At 38.1% G+C, this 20,463-nt stretch overlaps 1 protein-coding gene across 1 annotated transcript in view; it reads left to right on the top strand.

Moving 5' to 3' along the window:
* The first annotated feature begins 1,588 nt into the window (after window positions 1–1,588).
* LOC127153978 (corticotropin-releasing factor receptor 2) overlaps window positions 1,589–20,463 on the top strand; it is a 110,828-nt gene continuing 91,953 nt past the window's right edge. Inside the window, exons 1-2 of the mRNA XM_051095313.1 lie at window positions 1,589–1,860; window positions 1,954–2,073. Coding sequence (XP_050951270.1) covers window positions 1,740–1,860; window positions 1,954–2,073 — 241 coding nt within the window. The 5' untranslated portion in view covers window positions 1,589–1,739. The remainder of the gene's footprint in view (window positions 1,861–1,953; window positions 2,074–20,463) is intronic.

The following is a 20,463-nucleotide window of genomic DNA, read 5'->3' as shown; positions in this document are numbered from 1 at the left end:
AGACTAATATTAAATATCTGATATAATATTATAATTATAATTAGCATTCAACTTTGGCCATTAGAACTTTAGTAATTAGAATAACCATGTATGAATGCATGTTTGTCATGTTGACTGAACTTAGGACTGGTGGTGATATTGTTTGTAATTTAGTGTTTCTATGAACCTCTCGTTACTACCACGAATTCTACTATTAATAACAATATTAAACACACTAAGATTTAATGAGCTGCTGGGTTCATGAATATTAATCACGTTGTCTGCGTTCGCTCTAACTGATTTGCTGTAATCAAAACAGCCAATGAGATTGCTGTTTGCACATTAGTTCCGCCTATACCGGAGAAACCAGCAGTCCTTAAAAGCTGAAGTATTCCAAAGGAGCTCCGTTGTTTTGAGAGGAAAATACAACAGAGAATATCGTTTACACGTAGCGCGTCAATTCTGCATGGTATAAGACTCTGTCGCTCTGTATCTTTCTTTGTGTGTGTGTGAGACAAAGTGACGGCTAGTCGTGTGCCTTCACACCAGAGTTTACAGCTCGTCAAATACAGGTACGCTGCGCATCCATTCAGATGAACTGAAAACTAAAATTATAATAATATTATAATAAATGATAGTAACACCTTATTTTATTGGCAGTAATGGTAACGACATTGTAACGTAGGAAACAGTAATTCGTTTGATTACTCCTTACTGAAAAAATAAAGCCATTAGTAAGGCCGTTTATTTATAACGCCGTTATTCCCATCACTGGTCGTGTGTGATTGGTTGTAATGAGCAACGCTGTAAAAACGCGCAAATATAAAATATTTGACTTGAGCAGGTCTAAATTTAATACAGCAATCGAATATTTTCATTTAATTTTCATTTTCAGTAGTTTCATGTTTGAGGATTTATAATTTTATTGAAATTATATATATATATATATATATATATATATATATATATATATATATAATACCCCCCAAGTATATTTTTTTGGGTGTTATGTGGGGTCCCATAATGCTTATGGGAGGTCCGGAACCCTCCCAGCCCCCCCTCAGTTCGAACACTGGTCCCAGTATAAATGTAAAACCGCAGACTTGGCAACACTGAACATACCAAATGTAATTTCAAATTTGCAAGCATTTTTTCTTGGTATAAGCTTATCTAATATCAAAGTGTCAAGTAAAATCATAATAAATCATTATTTTTGGGCTTTAAACTCGCATTTTATGTGTGTGTGTGTGTTTGTTTTAAAAATGAGCAACACAATTTGCTGATCCCCCCTTACAATGTAAAACGATTTATCTGTGTCACAGGTGTGATTTAAATGTAACTCATAGTAATAATAACATTATTGACTCTTATATTTGCTTAATAAGGCTAATGAGGATTTTTGGTTATTAATTCTTCTCCAACTACTTTTGATAACACACTGTTCAGCGTAAACATGTTGATTTATCTTAACATTTGAATCAAATTAATAACAAAATATCTTACGACGTTAACGGGCAAGTCTTTAGAAGGAAATATTTTTAGAGCGGCTGCTTTGATCCTAGACATTTCATTATGACATCACCATCATCCTGTCAATGGACGCGCGCACAAAACAATCCCCAGGATTGCTTGAATCGCGCGGTCACACGCGCTCAAGGAGCATTTGTCATCAGTGAAGAAGAGACGAAACTGTATCAAGTTGACAGGGAGGCAGACTCATCGCTTATTCAGCCTTCTGAAGCCTGTACTTGCTTTTAATCATGGATGCGTCCCTCTTTCAGTTCTTCTTAGAGGAATTCGGCGACACCAACTGTACTCTTATAGATGCTTTTCAGGACACTTTATACGACAATTCGTCTTTCGCGTCGATGAGTGTCGACGGTGGGGATTACATTCTTTGTTAGCGCTTTTGTTTTATTCAGCGCTTTTTTATTCAATGCATATTAATCAACACCAGTTGTATTTTCCTCCAAGGTCTCTATTGTAACGCCACCACGGATGAAATCGGAACTTGCTGGCCAAGAAGCAACTCTGGACGAATAATTGAGCGACCGTGTCCGGAGTACATTAACGGCGTCAAATACAACACCACTAGTAAGTGACTCCTATTCGTGTTCTATTCATGCATAACGTCCTAGGATACGGTTGGAGGGACGCTTTGGGTTTATATGCATACCGATTAACCTATTTATCTGTGGGTCAGTCCTTCAGTCAGAGTTAAAACATAAAAAAGGCGCTCCGCAAAGTGAGCCAGTGAGATTATAGCAAGATAGATGCATAGATATAAATAGCTATTTCTGTTTTAGAACATTTCAAGGCTTATACGATTTCAAGGGCATGTATAGCTTTTGATATTTTGCTCTCAAAAGCTATTCATACAATAGTTCTTTATAAAAGCGACATGATGTTAATAATTTAGGCAATTGTTTGCTCACCAATTGTGCTTCTGCTGACAATGTTATCTGCCCTGCCACATGTTCTTTGCCTTAATGTGTGAAATGAAGCAGGACAGTGAAGTTCACTTAACACACATACATTGTGCATTGCATCCAAGCAGACACTCAGTCTCAGTGAAGGATAACTCATTTTATCTGAAGAAATATGACATAACATGACATGTTAGTTGAGTTGGGTGAAAAAGTTGTCTGCTCTTTTGCTGTGAAATGTTGCATGAAACTGTGTGTGAGATTTTCTATAATCTGAACTCTAATAATGAGACGACAAGCATCAAAGTTTGATTTCACCCATTTCACTTTGATTTCAGTTTTTGACATGGCTTTAGTCAATATTAAAGATATCAAGGTTGCATTTTCACAGAATGATCTTTATCTTATGAAGGATGATTTTATGTAGAAAACAGTAAATCACAAAAAAGGACTTAAAATATGCAAGATATATCCTGTTATCATTACATAATATTTGTTATCTGAAATCATAAAGCATATAGAGGACAAGGCTTATCATTTGAAACAGTGAATATATTCATTCATTAAATTTCATCGCTATGGTAGACAATACAGTGGACGAATCAGGATGGCCCAATTATTTCAAACGCATTTGCAGACATAAATGGACAGCGTGCTGTAATTTGTGGTTTAAAATATGTCCCAATAAAATTGCAATAAATGCCTCAGAAAACCAATTATAGGGGTCAAAATACCTTTTGATATTGTTGTGCATATACAGTACAGATTATGTAATTGTCATGCATAATTATGTAATCATGACCTCTTGATGTTCAGATCATGAGACATTACACTGTAGTTCAAAAGACGTACAGTATTTGATACAGTTTGATCTCTATGGTATTAGACCTCATACATTTTCCAACGGCAGCTGGTGTTATTATTGCATATTACTGTGACTGATGATAATATCACTGCATGCATATAAATGTGGATTTTCCAAATGTCTCTTATCTTCTGTAGTAGCTGGCAGTTATGATCACAAATCAGTATTAGTGGTTTCCTCCTGTGAGCTCGCACAGCATGTGACTTTGTTCAGTGTATTGATGTGACTTTCACACTGGAGGATAATACAGGGCTCCTAGGCAAACTTAAGCCTTTCACTGCTGAGCTCTGAAAGTGTTTTTTAAATAATGAAATATAGCTCTGTTTGCTCATGGTGACCAGATGATGCCTCCTTTCTGTGGTTTATAATTAGGTTTATTATGCGTTTCATTCACAAAGGTCAGCACTGTTTGTTTGCCATGCTTAATGTTGCAGACGATTATTTAAAAGGAATGTTCATGCTCATTTATAGCAATCATGGCAGCAGTAATTCATCAAATGATGATCAAGTGATGGAGAAGAGCATTATAACCAGCAGATAATGTGTTTGTGGCATTTCCTGATTTACATTATTGCTTTAGTGTACTGAGTGTTGAAACAACACAGACAGCACATGCAACTAAGCAATGCTATTGCAGCGAGTACAGTGCATTACAAGAATACTCCCAGCTGAATGCATTATCTAATTATGGTCACATTATTGAATTTGGTGTATCTAGAAGTTGTTTATCAATGAAATCATATTTGCTTTTTCAGACTTAACTTAAATCGACGAGACAAACCCAACTTGAAGGATTATTTATAGCTTGCATCAAAGTTATGCATAATATCATGTTGTCGCTGAACCTTCTGCTGTGCAGAGCCGCTGCCCAAGGCACTTCGCCTGGCACTTGTGTCTAAACCCTCCCGTTGGCAAGATCCATCCAGCTGTCTGGTACTGTCTTTCAAAGTAATCCATTTGATCCTGAACACTGTAGCTTAAGGCTGAAATACTCAGTGCGGGTTTCTTCCTCTGCCTCACTTTCAGAACTGCATCCAACATGGTTAACACTTTATATTAAAGTTCAACTTCAAGTCACTTCAAGAACTAATCATTTACTAAACATAATAAAAATGTATAGGTAATTAATAAGTGGTATGCTAACATATCACAAACACTTTTACAACCAGTTCTCACTATAAACTAGTTGATTATAAGCATGCATTATTACTAGCATATTGCCTGTTTATTAGTTCTTATAAAGCACATATTGATGCCTGACCATATTTTAGATGCCTTATTTCAACCCCATACCTACCTTAACAACTACCTTAACTATCAATAAGCAGAAAATTATAAGTTTATTGAGGCAGAAACCGTAGTTAAGTTAATAGAAAGAATTAGACCTTAAAGGAGAAGTCCACTTCCAGAACAACAATATACAAATAATGTACTCACCCCCTTGTCATCCAAGATGTTCATGTCTTTCTGTCTTCAGTCGTAAAGAAATTATGGTTTTTGAGGAAAGCATTTCAGGATTTTTCTTCATATAATGGACTTCATTTGTGCCCCGATTTTTTAAACTTCCAAAATGCAGTTTAAATGCAGCTTCAAAGGGCTCTAAATGATCCCAGCTGAGAAAGAAGGGTCTTATCTAGCGAAACGATTGTTCATTTTTTTCGGAAAAAAAAAAAAAAAGTATACTTTTTAAGCACAAAGCGTGTGTAGCACCGGCTCTAGGATGTGCGTTCACGATGCTACGAATTACTGATGGGTCGTTCTTGAATGATTCGTTCATTTTGAACAAATCTTTAATGTGACTCGGGAAGAACGAGTCGTCTCAGGGAGTGATTCGTTCAGTTGCGCATGCAACATCCTATTAGGTTCTGTACTGCAATTAGTTTACCTGTTTCGAGTCTTCGGGTTTTTCGAGTCGTTTGTTCATCTTATAGGGCTGTCATGTGATTTTGGCTGTTCATGCATATTCAGTAACTGTTTACGCAAAGCATACATGTAAGAGGCTGACATTTAGACTGAACATATAGTTGTTTAATTAGTGACATTTAGCCTGTATTTTAAAATCTTTATTTGAATGTGGCGACATTTTTTATTTTTAAATCTTTATTTGAATATGGCAAAATAATATCCAACTCTGCAATATTTCTATAAATAGGCCTAAATCTCTGACAAAATTTGGAGTTGGTATAACCTCCAAAACCAAAAAAGTTGGAAAACATATGTGTGCAGATAAATGCAGAATGTTTCTAAAACGTTTAAGTTCAAAGGCAGATTGCTAGCAACAGCCATTTTGGGATAAATGGACTCTTAGTGCCTTAGGAGTCCTCTCCACTACTCCTAACATTTCACAGATTTAGGAGCTAGTTTTAGTGCTAAAACGCTTTGTGGAATATTCAAATTGGAAACATGTAGGTGTCAGAGTTCTGTGTGCCATTTGGACTGTTTATGTTTGTTTTTCCCATTGTGCCCATATTTGGTTCTTCCTGTCCTCATTTTGTCCTGATTAGTTTATTTACTACACCTGTCTGTGTCTTAATCACCACCCTTTATAAGTCTGCTTGTGATTTGAGTTTGCTGTCGGTCCTTGACGTTATTTGGATGTGTGTGGATTATCGTTCTGTTCCTGCCTGTTCCTACTAAGAGTTATATTAAATTGTTATTTGTATCGTATCTCGTCTCTCGACTCATCTATCCAGCACGTACCGTGACAGAAGGACCGACCCTACAGTTTATCCCCGGCGTTTCCCTGCTTTATTTTTTCCGTTTTTTTTTTCTCAGTGTTTGTTTTTTTTGTTTTTTGTTATGGATAACCCTGCTGTCCTCCTCCTTCTCCTGGAGCAGGGGAATCGCTCTCTCGTGGACCACACTAGAGACTTTGTCCACCTCGTACCACTCACACACTTCCCGGACAGCAGCCTTTGCATATTTTACCGTGCAGGACTGAACATCGCCACGAAAGCGCAGCTGTCTGGGGAGGGTCCACGAGAGAGCTTCGCCGACTACATGGAGTGGGTGCTGGTGTCCTGTAGATCTTCGTTGACCGCGGAGGATGACACCAGCCGCACTCAAGACCCAGAGCCCAGCCAACCAGCACCCCGACACGCGGAGTTTGAGCCCGAGCCCACCGCGGATGACGAGCCAGAGCCACGAGCGACAGAGCTAAAGAGCCCTACACATCCGATCAGGTGCGAGAGCCGGCTACATCTACCATGACGGGGGAGTGCAAGATGGAGCAAGTGAGGGCTATGGAGAGCCCTGCCCACTGCACCACTGCTGGGGGTGAGCTGGATGATAACTCTGGGGACTTGATTGACTTTTCTACGGAAGATCTAGAGGATAACTCTGGGGACTTGATTGACTTTTCTACGGAAGATCTAGAGAATAACTCTGGGGATTTAATAGACTTCTTTACAGAAGTATCTACCTGTCTCGTTATGCCTGCCTGTATGGAATCCCCACCCACCCTCCCTCTTCTGCCTATGTCAACATCTGTCTGCTCACCGCTGTCCCCTGACAGCCCCTCTGCTCACCCTCAGCCCACCACCTGTGCAGTGGGTGCGCCGCGGGTCTGCCAGCTTCCATCGGCGTCAGGGCTGGAGGATCCCTCATCTCCGCCTCCAGCCTCAGAGTCCAGAACTCCGCCTCAGCCCTCCGACCCTGCGGCTTCACCACGGCTCTCAGCGCCCTCGTCTCCATCGTCGCCCATCGGTCCACCAGCTCCACCGGGCTCCCTCGTCTTTCCGGCTCCGCCCTGGTCGGTCGTCGGCCCTTCATCACCTCAGGACTCTGTTCCTACGGCTGCGCCTCGTCACTCCGTCCCACCGGCTCTGTGGACCTCCTTCCTCCCTCTGGCACAGCCTCCATCCTCTGTCGCTCCGGCTCCGCCGCGGACCTTCGGATCTCCGCCTACGCCTCGGTCGCCAGAGCCTAGGGCTCCGCCTTGGCCCTCCGGATCGTCGGTGTCGCCCTGGATCTTCGGCTCTCCGTCTCCGCCTCGGGCTCCTCCGCCAGCGGCTCCGCCTCCGTCGGTCGCCCCCCTGGAGTCGTCAGCCTTTTCTCCACCATGGCTCCTCCCTCCGTCGGCTCCACCGTGGGTCGTCATGATGGCTGTGGTCTGGGTCTCGCATGGCTCCTCCTGCTCCGGGTCCCTCCTGAGTTCTCCCTGGCTCCTCCCTCCGTCGTCACCACCCTGGACTTTGTTTATTGTCCTCCTCCCGGAAGACCGTCCGCCACCAGAGCCTCCTCCCACAATGACTTTATTATTTTCACTCCCTTTCCACGCCGCGAGGTCGCGCCTTCCGGGAGGGGGGAGTAATGTCAGAGTTCTGTGTGCCATTTGGACTGTTTATGTTTGTTTTTCCCATTGTGCCCATATTTGGTTCTTCCTGTCCTCATTTTGTCCTGATTAGTTTATTTACTACACCTGTCTGTGTCTTAATCACCACCCTTTATAAGTCTGCTTGTGATTTGAGTTTGCTGTCGGTCCTTGACGTTATTTGGATGTGTGTGGATTATCGTTCTGTTCCTGCCTGTTCCTACTAAGAGTTATATTAAATTGTTATTTGTATCGTATCTCGTCTCTTGACTCATCTATCCAGCACGTACCGTGACAGTAGGAGTCCTAATTATTATGACATGCCCATTATTTTTCAGATTTTCTCCTAAATCGGCAAGTTATGAGCTACTTTTAGCCTTAAGATGTTTTGGGAATACGGGCCCAGACCTGCTTCTGAATTGCAACTTCATTATTTTAATGTTTCCTACAGTTAATACTAAAGTTTAATTTAAATATGTCTCCAGCACTCCTTCAGTCCGGTGCACACACACCTGTTTCAAATTGATTGGTTTCAGAACCCATTTTGTATATTTTACCAGCCCGTTTCTCTGTTAAACAAATTAGCTATTGAAAAAATGTTTTGGGCACTGTTGTTATCAAATGTACACTGATACCTTGCTCTAATGATATTTAATATTAAATTAAATGGATTCGACATGGTTGGCCACTTGCAGTCTCATATAGTTCAGTTGAATGACTTTGGAAAGCTGTCCTGTTTGTGGCTTAACTACTGTAAACCGCAGTTCGTGTTTTGGAGAGTAGACTTAGCAGCAGCTATTTGGAGAAGAATACAAACACTTGAACTGAAGAGCTGAATTATGACACTCTAGCTAAAATTGAAGTCGGGTCATAGCAGTTTTGAAAATAATGTTTTGAAACAATCTGTATTGTGTAAAGCTCTACATAAAAATTTGACTTGAATGTGACAAACTTTCCCAAACATACTGTATATGTATTGCACTTAGTGTGTGAACATGCAGTTCATCTCACAATATTTTATAAATCTGCACCTTTAGTAACCAGATTAAAATAACTGTGACCACTAAGATGTCAACAGTTTCTCTTAAAATAACAGTTTGCTTTTTCAGTGCCAACATGAGTATGACGTAATTAATAAGTAGCCTATAAGAAGTATTATTTCAATGATTAAGTCAATAGACAACAGGACCCAAGTTATGGCAACAAGCTGACCTTTGCAATGAAAGCTTTATTCCCTGTTGGGTGTTTTTTTTTTTTTTTTTTTTTTTTTTTTTTTTGTACTATTAGGTACTAGGGATGCACCGATAACACTTTTTCCAGTACTCGCCCGATACCGATACTTTTATTTTTGGTACTTGCCGATTCCGAGTACCGACACCGATATTTTAAAATTTACCAGTAAATTTGTAAAACATTGGGTACAGAAACTAAAAGAATATGTATTAGTTGGTTAATTTTTATTTATCAAATAGATACAGTCAAACCAAAATGTATTCAGATACCTTTTCTCACATTATCAGACATTTTTCACATTATCACATTATCATAAACTGTGTCCTGCACCCACTAGTAAAAAGATATATATATATATATATATATATATATATATCAAAAATTAGGTGGTGTATAGCTGGTGTCTGAATAATTTTTAGTTTGACTATATATCCCTTAGTTATTTTTTTTACACTTAATTATGCCCATTAAAATGTGTTTTGTTACTTTCACTGTTCATTTTTTTTTTTTTTTTTTTTTTTGCTCTATGATACATCATCTTTAATTTAATAGCATTAAACTGCTCCATTACAGCGGCTCAGTACTGTAATCATGCGTTTTGTTGTAATAATGCAGGGAACCACTCATTATGAATCTCCTAACTCTGATATTTTCAGAAATATTAGTCACGTTTTTTTAATCTGAAACATGCTGCTATTTGGGCTATAATCTAAAGAGACTCAAATAATGCAGAAACACTCATGAAGCAAGCAAAACATGCGCAACGCGCTCAAGTACAGTACAGCCTAGCGCATTTCACACAGACTGCTTAGTTTCACTTTTGTCATACAGTCGTGTCTGCTTAAGGTTGAAAATAAATGATGTTTATAGTAAATGCCTCTATAATTTTTGTTTCATATTTACGAATTTGTTTTAATCCAAAAGATGCGTGTGCTAAATATGCGAACATCAATAAAGATCACGCAACAAAAGTGCGCTCTCTCTCTTTCTCTTTGTCGCTCTCCCTCTCCCTCTCTCTCTCTTCAGTAAAATAACCTGTGCATTGCTTTACTTACTTGTTTTTGACATATCCGACCAAACTACAAACTTTCCAGTGATGTGAAGGCGGGATCTTAACTCGACAAGCCGTGCATCTTCGCCGCGGCACGCTCGATCCATTCTGCGTGCTTTGCCTTTCAGCTCGCGCGCACCAGCTATACAAGCGTTGATACTGAATGTTTAACATTATTTTATTTGCATACATATACTTTGTAGACATCCTTAACCTCTAATGACTCCATTCTGCTGTCTGTTGTTCTGTTGTCGGTGTTTCTTTGCCTGAATAAGCACTTGTCACATGCTGTGTGGTATCGGCCTTTGGTATCGGGGCATTTTAACGAGTACGAGTACGAGTACAGGAGCTCAGTATCGGGCCCGATACCGATACCAGTATCGGTGCATCCCTATTAGGTACACAAATCAAACTTTATTCTCTTTTTGTACTTTCTTTTAGCTATCCACCTTTTCCTTGCCGTAAGAGAGGGCATGGCCATTTGTACATTTTATGGGTCTGGCGTCCGGTCTCACAGCCTGTTTTGCTGCTTGATATTGCAAATTGGTGTGTCTTAGCATATTATTTTTAATGTATTATCTTAATTACAGTATGAGCATACTGGTTTGTAATGCAAACTGTTTTATCGTTTACTGCACATTGTTATTCTTCTCATTATTTCCCTATAGCGGATAATAAACCAGAAGTCTTACTCATAGGCTTACTTCCACGTAAAAAAAAAGGTGGAAACTCATCCAGTTTAGCAAAGAGTGCATCCAAATTATGAGCAGTCATCATTTCATCTGCGATTAGTGATTTTGATAAAAGTGTTATATGGAAGCCCTAACTTCAGTAAATGCCCATTCAGTTTTCTTTTCATTATCTAAGTTGACAGTAAATCATTTTTCAGTTTTCAGCTTTCACAATGCATTTGAAAAGCCTTTCAGATAAAAACAAAGAAAAAGAACAAGCATAATTTTGTGATGGCTTCATTTGAGGAGAAACTACTCAGATTTAAAAATTATGTTTATACTAGGATTAATCAACTGCTGTCTTGTCTTGTGGTAAATCCTCACATTTAATGATAGTGTAAAATGCCTTCAGAGCTGAAGCTTCAGAATTTTTAGTTGCTCTTATCTTTTTCTGTTCATGTCAAAGTTCAGTCAACTGATAAAGTCTATGAAATTTTTCACTCTTTCAGAAAATCCCTCAGACCCCTCTGGTTTGATTGTTTCTCTAGGCTAAGTCCCTGGTTTCATCTCAACATAATTACACCCCTGCTGCGCTCACATCACCTCCATGGAAGTCTAATTTCATTAGAACCTCCTTAGAGCTCCCTAGCAGCCTCAATAAATAAATTCAAGTTTGACTTCTGAGTGAATTATTCCTTTATATTCTTACTCTCATGTTCCAAACCGTATGGTTCTATTTTATTTTTCTTCTAAAGATTCATTTTTAACAATTAATTTGCAGTTCTTTTCCATACCCTATGACAGTGATGCTCTTAAATCTCATTATTGTTTCCTTATTTATAGTGTTAAGTATACAGACATTAAACCTAGCATGGAGTGTCAGGGCAAATTAGATTTAATGAGTTTGTCTGCCCGTCCAGTACTGATGGTTAATGTCCTCCATGGAGGCTCGAACCCTAGGCTTAGCTTCAGCTCTGAGTCCAAACCCCCCCATTGTGGTGCTACCTAGAGGGAGAATAAATGGAGGAGATGGGAAGGTGGAGGAATGCCAAAAGAATTGAGGCTGGGACTGTGCAAAGAGTGCTGCTTATATAGGCTCATAATGATAATTGACAGGACTGAATGACTAGGCTCATGATTAGGTCAATGAATTTACATTTCTGGAGTAGCAACTGGTTTAAGTTTTGTGTAAAAGCAGATAAACCTGTTATAATCAGAGATACTGTCTACAGGACGTGGTGTAGTGTCACCTAACAGTAAGCAATTACCCCACTGTATTTCAGACATAATCCACACGGTTATGCTATTTCTGACAACAGGACAAATGGATATTGGAATGTTTCCTTTACCATGAATGCTTAACTTTCAGAAATGTATTGATATGACTGCACTGACACCACCAGATGAGAACAAAAGTTGAACTGAATTAAGCTGGATAATGACACTTTTATGTGAGCATAATATCTCATTAGAGATTGCTAAGCTCCAACATACATGTTTGCCTTTTTTGCACATGAGCATAATTGGCAGGTTGAAAAGCCACTAAGTGGAAAATGTATCGATTTCAGAGAAAAAGCTCTGTTTTGGATGATTTAAACTCTTGGATGATTTAAACTCATCTGGCAACCGCAACCATGGAAGCTTGTGGAGGCTTGTTACTAATGCAAGACAACGCAAATGCCAAATTAAAATAATGCATTTCCAGGATAAATAGCCAGTGGGCAAATATCACAAATGATTATGCTTAGTAAATCAAGAGAAGCAGGATTTGTGATCATGATTGTAATATGATTTATCGTGATGGCCAATCTGAACTGACCAATACTGACTTGAGCTAAATATGGCACTGTTGTCTTTAAAGGAGAAGTCCACTTCCAAAACAAAGCTTTACATATAATGTAAAACATTTAAGCATTTTTCTCCATATAATGGACTGATATGGTGCCCCAAGTTTGATCTTCCAAAATGCAGTTTAAATGCAGCCTCAAACGATCCCAAATGTGGTTGTAAATTTTCATTAAAAAAATGGTTATTTTCATTAAAATAATACAATTTATATACTTTTTAATGTCAAACGCATGTCTTGTCTTACTCTGCCTGGACTGTTCCGGTTAATGGCAGTTAGTGTATGTCGAAAAACTCGCATCTCATGTTCTCCCTCAACTTCAAAATCGTCCTATATCGCTGTTTTACTTTTTTTGTTGAGGGTGTTTGATCTTTTTTTGCATGTTCACTTTGCAAAGACTGGGTTGGTACTTCTGCATGTAGGATGATTTTGAAATGATTTTTGAGTTTAAGGGAGAAAATGCCATTGGAGTTTTTCGACATACCCTAACTGTCTTGAGTCAGAACACAGAGTTCAGGCAGAGCAAGACAAGACGAGTGTTTAAAAAGTATTTTTTAAAATGAAAATAACTGATCGTTTTGCTAGATAAGACCCTGCTTCCTTGGCTGAGATTGTTTACAACCACATTTGGGATCGTTTGAAGCCGCATTTAAACTGCATTTTGGAAGTTCAAACTCAGGGCACCATATCAGTCCATTATATGGAGAAAAATCCTGAAATGTTTCCCTCAAAAAAAAAACGTTATTTCTTTACGACTGAAGAAAGACATGAACATCTTGGATGACAAGGGGGTGAGTATTATCTGTAAATTTTTGTTCTGGTTGACTTCTCCTTTAAGAACTTTGAGAGCAGAATCACCATAGTTGAGTTTCCATTATTGATTCTGCTGCATTTATCACTGTTAAGCTGCTTTGACACGATCTGTTTTGTATGAAGGGCTAGAGAAATAAAGGTGGCTTGATTTGACTTGACGTGCCTAGTGAAGACAGCTCAAGCTGTTTCAGCATGACACGGCATGACAAGGGATGTCCACAAACACATTAGGGCGTAATTGATTTCTGTTTGACTTTTCTCCATTCCCTAATGAGTGCTGCAGCATATAATGGCACGTTTATCTGGACTTTGACGCGTCAGTAACTGAACTGTCAATAACTACATTTAAATTGCTCCGCTAAGCTGTGAAACTAAACCTGTTAATTAACTGCATTAGATAACTTACACTTGCATCTCTACATCACCGTAATTCAGTTATCCTTAAACCAGATCCAGCATGCTCATGTGTGACAGAAGCTTGTACCACTAGCCCACTAACAAAAACTGATTTATAACCATTTTTGCTTTATGTGATTTTGTTTATACAATATCTACACCTCTCAACCTTTTTACAGGTTAAATATTTTTGTTTGAATGTGGATCAGGCACATTTTGAGATGGCTTAAGCTCTCGGGCTTTGACAGAATTACTACAGTCCCATGATAGAGCCGGTGGTGAGAAGATGATGTAAAAATAGATTGAGCTGATAACGACGGCTATATTTAAACAGCCTTTCTCATCTCCTGGTTAGATTTTTCCTTCCATTAAGGTTCATTTCCAGCCCAGCACTCAGCTAACCTTTAAGCATCTTCTTGATTATTAGTCTTTGAAACAATCCTTGTGAAAGAACCTAAACCACTTAATAAATAGTAAAATAAGTCCAAATAATATTTTAACACTTTGATTGTGAAATGTTAGTTTGAAACATCTTCATACCTGAGGTTATGAGCTGCTATGAGACCTGTATGAGGGGAACTGCATTCATGCACCTACTAACGATCACCTTGAGACCAAGTGTTGAAAAGCCTTGATTCAGATGCCACGTAATGTTTGGGTCAAAGGGGAAAAGTTGGTTGCAAGCATCAAAACAATAAAAGTTTTATACAGCTTTATTTTTTTCCCCACACATTAAAATGTCCTATTCAATTAATATTTTTCTGAGCAAAAAATAATGACCGTCATACATTTAATATGATTTACAGAGGACACCACTAAAATGTTGCTTAGTGTAATGATAGTTCATATGCCCAAAAAATCTTGTCAGGTTTAATTAGAATAAGAATCATTAGATGACATTAAAAAAACTCTTTAAGGCAGTTCAGCACCCCAAAACGAATTAATTGCCATTGTCAGTCTTTACCGATCTTTGCCACTACCCTTTAAACCACTAGGTTTTATCATATGTTTTTAATCGTAACAAAAATATAACAAAAATTTTTATGTTCACTTTTTCATTTATATATATGGGTCAGAATAAAGTTGTTTAATTTTTACATAATTACCTGCATATTTGTTATGCTGAATGACGATGGAACATTATTTCAACAATATTTTGACATTTTATTTTCACAAACGTTATTTCAAATAACACTTAACTTGCGTTTAATATACTTTCTAAAAAAAAAAAAAAAATTACATTTTGTCAATTTAATTTGATGCATGCAGCAAAATGGGACGTCTTGTCTTTAATTGTAATTTTTGGTTGAATTATTTCTTTGTGTCCTGCAATATGTATTTGCAGCCCATTACAGATTGACTTATATTTTATGTTTATATTATTATTATTGCAAGTTTATTTTATACATTTTAAATTTAAGTTTATTGTGTTTATTTTATATTTTAGGTTCTTTTTAAAATGTAGCCCATTTAAAAATATTCTGATAATTTGTTTTGCACAGACAACCTAGTATCTCTAAAATGAACAACTTCTGCTATTCACATAGAATTTTATCAGCCTATACCAGACTCTGATTTCTTGCAGGTGTGCTGTCGTTGATAACATATAAGAAATGAAGTATACTTGCTACCCTCCGTTGACCTTCCTCAAATGTTGTGATTTTTTTGTTTGATGTTGAATTAACTTTTACTGACACCTGAACAATAATAAATTTATTCTGTAAGTTTTTTAGAATGGGTCGTTTGAGTGCAATTTGGAAATATGAGTGAAGTCCTGAAAACTGCATTTAAAAAGTAAATAGTAAATAGCTCTCAAAGAGGACTGATAAAATGTATTCACATCTTACCCAAATCATAAGTCTGCTATACTTATGGATTATGTAAGTGGTTAACATTAAAGTAGTGGTTAAATGTTAATTTGTCCAGCGTTCATAGCTTCACACCAATTATGGACATTTTGAAACTATTACCTGCTAGATCCATAACCACAGTTTCTTTTCAGGTAATGGTAGGCTTTTAGCATGGTAATACTGAGTTACTCATTTGTTCCCATGTGGTTATTTATTAATGACAGAACAGTATTGTTTTCAACAGAAAAAATAAGAAAAACAGGAAGCAGATGAGGGTGAATAAAAAAATTATGTAATTTTCAATTGTAAACTACTCTTTTTTTTTTTTTTTTTTTTTTTGGACCACTGTATGTATCAAAAACATTTTCTTGTTGGCTTTTGTGTGTGTGGTGTTACCGCAAGCTTTGTTGATCTACTATTTGCTGGATATTGGCAGCACTCAAATTAATGAATAGATTGTGCTTAATTCCAGACTCAGGTAAGCTGTTATAAACCACCACTTTCCAGTTTGCATAATAAATATTAATGGCAGTGGAAGATGTTTCTAAAGAGGTTTATGCACCTTTTAAAGATGCCCTCCCCATTTGTACTGGTTAATGACACATGCGTTATTCCAAACTTTTCATCTGTCTGTGTTCTTCAGCGTGGCACGAGGTCCTTGATTTTCTGCAGAATACAACAACTGGTGTGTCATTAACAAATTGAGCAGCCCTCAAAGTACTCCCCCCTTCCATTACTAAAAAAACTAAATTCAGTTTTCTTGTTTATCATGTTCCTGAGTGCTGCACTCCTTTTAGCATTCCCCTCGTTGCTAAAGAGGATATCTATTGACTGATTGAATATTTGTCTTTCCTGCCTGCACTAGAGATTGCACAGAGAATTTGCAGCTGTTTTTGATATTCAGATTAGAGAAAAAACATATTCCTGTTATCTGTGTTTGTGTTTTGTATTTGTATTTTAACCATACAGCAGGGGTGTTTCTCCCAAGGAGGCAAGAGAGGCAATAAAATTAATCAATAGTACAAAATAAAAAACAACGCATTAAAAAGTGTATAGATCACTCATTCTTTTAAAGTAACACTATCCAACAGTGAAATCAGCGGGCAGAGTTACAGCGTCGCTTTTGCCTCCCCTGAGCCCACTGAGTTTTAACAGACCCCCTACAGCGTACGGTGGGAGGTAATTGAGAATGAATGAGGGAAAGCCACATGTAGCAGGTGTAGCAGGAATGAGGAGGGCAAGGATCTATGTGCAGCAATTAATTTGAAATACAAGTGCAGGGCTCCAGACTGCGACTAAAACGGTCGCATTTGCGACCAAAAATATTAATAAAAATAATAAAAAATATTAATTTGCCAGTGAAGTTTTTGCTGAGGTCACCAGTGGCGACTACATAAATGTACATGTTATGATATTAAAATGTGCATGAAATGTCTTTATGTTGATGTAATAAACTGAGATGGTGCTCATCAAAGTTTCTGAAGAAACAAGTGTTTCAAATAGCTTAGTGACTTAGCGTTGATGGTTAGCATTCAGTGTTTTTAAACTTTCAGAAAATGTGTAAAGCATAAACAATACCTGACAATACATTAGTCTCGCGTAGCCAGACCTTCAGACTTACGGTCACTTTGAAAGGCCAATGCCCTTCCAAGAAAACATATGACTGACAAGTAAAGCAATCAATCATGTTTTGTTTTGTGCCATGTCATGTTTAGGGGTGTGGAAATGTAGCCACAATAACAGATGGGTGTGTAAAACTCTCTGACATATTTTAAAGATTCTATGCCGTGAACTTTAAAATTTTCATATACTTTTGAAAGTCCAGTGTTTAGTTGATCCTAATAGGCGCTCGTCGTCACAGTTGTAAACATGACGGCCTTCTTCTTTCGCGGGGGGTTTGATGCCACAGCATTTTTGTTTCCAGGCGGAACATCAAAGAACATAACACACGCGTCTCCCAGAAATCCTGTATAATCTAACCAATGGGATGACGACTTTGAAACTCCTGTGTGCCATATACATCAGACGTTTAGCCAACGCTTCGTGGGCGTGACGTCTGAGGCTGAGACTAGCAATACGTTTACCTCAGAATAACAATTTGCGTCCATAAGCTCATCAGTCAGCTAGAAAAATAACTATAAAGAGGAGCATTCTGCTAAATGTATGCGCTATATTGCACATTCATATTTTTACTTAATCTGTTGTCTACATGATAAGAAACAATGCAAGGATTTAAAGCTAAAATTCAGCATCTATAAAATTGCATGTTACTAATGAAAAAAAACAGACTGGATGAAAGACATATGACAACATTTAGGATGCACTGATGCTGACATAGTTATTGGCACACATTCTGTGTAATAAACAATTCTTTGTGAATGTATATAGTTCTCAATTTGGAAAAAATGTTTAATTCCCAGGACATCTACATGATGGATTAAAATGTTGATAAAGACAAGAAAAGATAAGACATAAACACATGACGGACTGAAATAAAACAAAAATAAAATGTTTAATCTGTGACACCTAAAAAAATTATTTGGCGCCTAACTTTGTTTCTCATAGGAGCCAAAGCCCTGAAGTGAATCCAAACAGATATGGCAGGTGGCAAGAATCCAAACATGTAACATAAATCCAAATAGGGAACACAATAATCCAAAAACGCAACAGCTTTGCCAAAACTAGTAAAGACAAGACAGACAACCAAAGACTTGACAAGTTTTTGAAAGCCTGGAAATAAATAAATAAATAAATAAATTAATTAATAAAAAAATTTTTTTCAAATCTTATTTACATCTTAACCACATTTGGAAGCGGTTTGAAAAGTGATCTGAATACGATTTTTACAGATGTGTTTAAGTCTTGGCGCTCTGGCTACTCAAATTGGGTTAGGAAGGTGTATCCGGGACATAAATTTACATTTGAATTGTAAATAAATAAACAACTCTGTGAGGACTTTGCCTCCACATTTCAGAACACCCTGTCACTGCCCTGTAGATATGCTCAGAGGCACATAGGTTAAACTCATGTGAGTTGACATGTTTGGATAAAATATGGTAATGAAAGTGGTTGCAACAGATGGTAATATGCACTTCAAGACTTCAAGCAAAAGCCTGCCATGAACAGCACTCATAAGCAGGCTATAACATTTAATCTACTCTTTATTACGTATGTGGTAATAAACCTTCTGTTAAAAATTATGATGAGATTGGCAGCTGTGGTTGCCAAAACTTTACCATAAAAATATGGTATTGTGACAGTGTTACAGGACTTACAGCAAATAATCATCTGTCAGTTCTGAGCAGTGTTATTTTCCTGGACACAAAAATAACCTTCCTGCTACGGTACTGCTCAAAGCATGTAGCGAAATTGGATCATTTAAAAAGATTTTTTTCCTCTTCTAAACCATCTTTTTTTCAATAGAACAATACACAATAGAACAAACACTCTAAAGAATGATGTTTTAGCTCAGCAAAAAATACAACTTTAGAAAAAACAAAACAAATAAGCCTCCAACTACTTTTATTGTGCTCCTGGAAACAGTTCATTATGTATTTCAGTTAAGGTTTGGAGGTGTTTTGGGAACATGATTTATTAAGGTCAGTAAAAACTTATGAGAATAAATTCCTTGTCACTAATTTAAAATCTGCTCGGTGGATAAATAAAAGAAAAGGATGGTGGGCTGGATTTTTTTTTTAACAAGTGGAAAGGGAAGATAGTGAGAAGATGTGAAAGCATCTATTGTGAAGAGACTTCTAAAGAGTCAGAGAGAACAGTCACTGTGGAGGAGAGAGGTTTTGATTCTCCCAACATATGCCAACACCGACGTTAAAAAAGAGTCTCAGAGCAATTAACTGATCTAAAAAGTTGTATGCAAGTTATATAAAGCCTCATAGCAATGCCTTTAAAAGTATCACTCCTTTCTGATGTGTTTAATGTTATTTGAAGTGAATCTGGTAACATTTATCATCTGGATATCACTTCTACTCAGTTTGACAGCACCTGGAGGAATCATTCTTCAACTTCGGTGGCATATTGACAAAAAATCTAATTCCCTAAATTAAATCTTGTTGCCTGAATTGCCTGAGATAATCTACTGTTGTCTTGTGGGTATTGTGAAGGTAAAAAGCAGATAATGTGAATGCTTTAGCTCAGTGGTTCCCAAACTGGGGGGGCGCGGCAAGGCTAGTGTACAGCCGATTTTTATAGAAATTCGAAAGAGATAAACGGCCGAAAATGTCTGCCGGACAGTCCAGCAGTATTCAGCGCACACCACTCAATGTGTGATGCTCTGCTCAATATTCCGCTTTATGAATGTGCATTCCGTTGAGTGGCTCACAGCCCATATGAATACTCCACTCATGTACCGCTTATGCTCAACGGAAATACAAAGACCAGGCTGACAGAAAATGTCTATGTATACTTGTTCTTGTTTGCAATAGCGTTGCATACTGTTACGGAGGAGACTCCCGCTCCTCCTCCTCACCACCAGAGGGAGACTTCCCCTGAATATTTATCTGATTCCACTCGGACTCCATTTCCCATAGGCCCGCTTCCCTGGGACTGACACACCCACACACACACACCTGCACCTCATTTACACGTCCATATTAACCACACGCGCACACTTCATCCTCGCGAAGTCTTGATTTGCCACGGCCATCATTACTGAGCGTTTTTCCTGTTACCCTTCCTATCGTTGCCGACCCTTGCCTGTCTCTCGCTTCGGATCATTCTCTGGACTGTTGACTTGGACTGTTTTGTGGATTGTGTTTGCTAGCTGCCTGCCTCGACCCCAGCCTGTCTAACGTTTATGCTTCTGCCCCGCCTCTGTGGATATTGTTTGCTGTTGTTTACCTTGGACTGTCTGATTACGTTAATAAAGTGCTGCATATGGATCCCAGCCTCTCTGACGATTCATTACACATACTGTGCTGTAACATGCTGTAGTACTGCTGTACTGGACAATGCTGGTAAAATGACGCTACCTCTCGTGACGGTATCTGCTCACATGCTCTGAT

This window comes from Labeo rohita, chromosome 2, assembly GCF_022985175.1.
Source record: "Labeo rohita strain BAU-BD-2019 chromosome 2, IGBB_LRoh.1.0, whole genome shotgun sequence".
NCBI classification, from domain to species: domain Eukaryota; kingdom Metazoa; phylum Chordata; class Actinopteri; order Cypriniformes; family Cyprinidae; genus Labeo; species Labeo rohita.
Note: the sequence above shows the minus strand (reverse complement) of the source record. Positions and strands in the feature narration are given on the sequence as shown.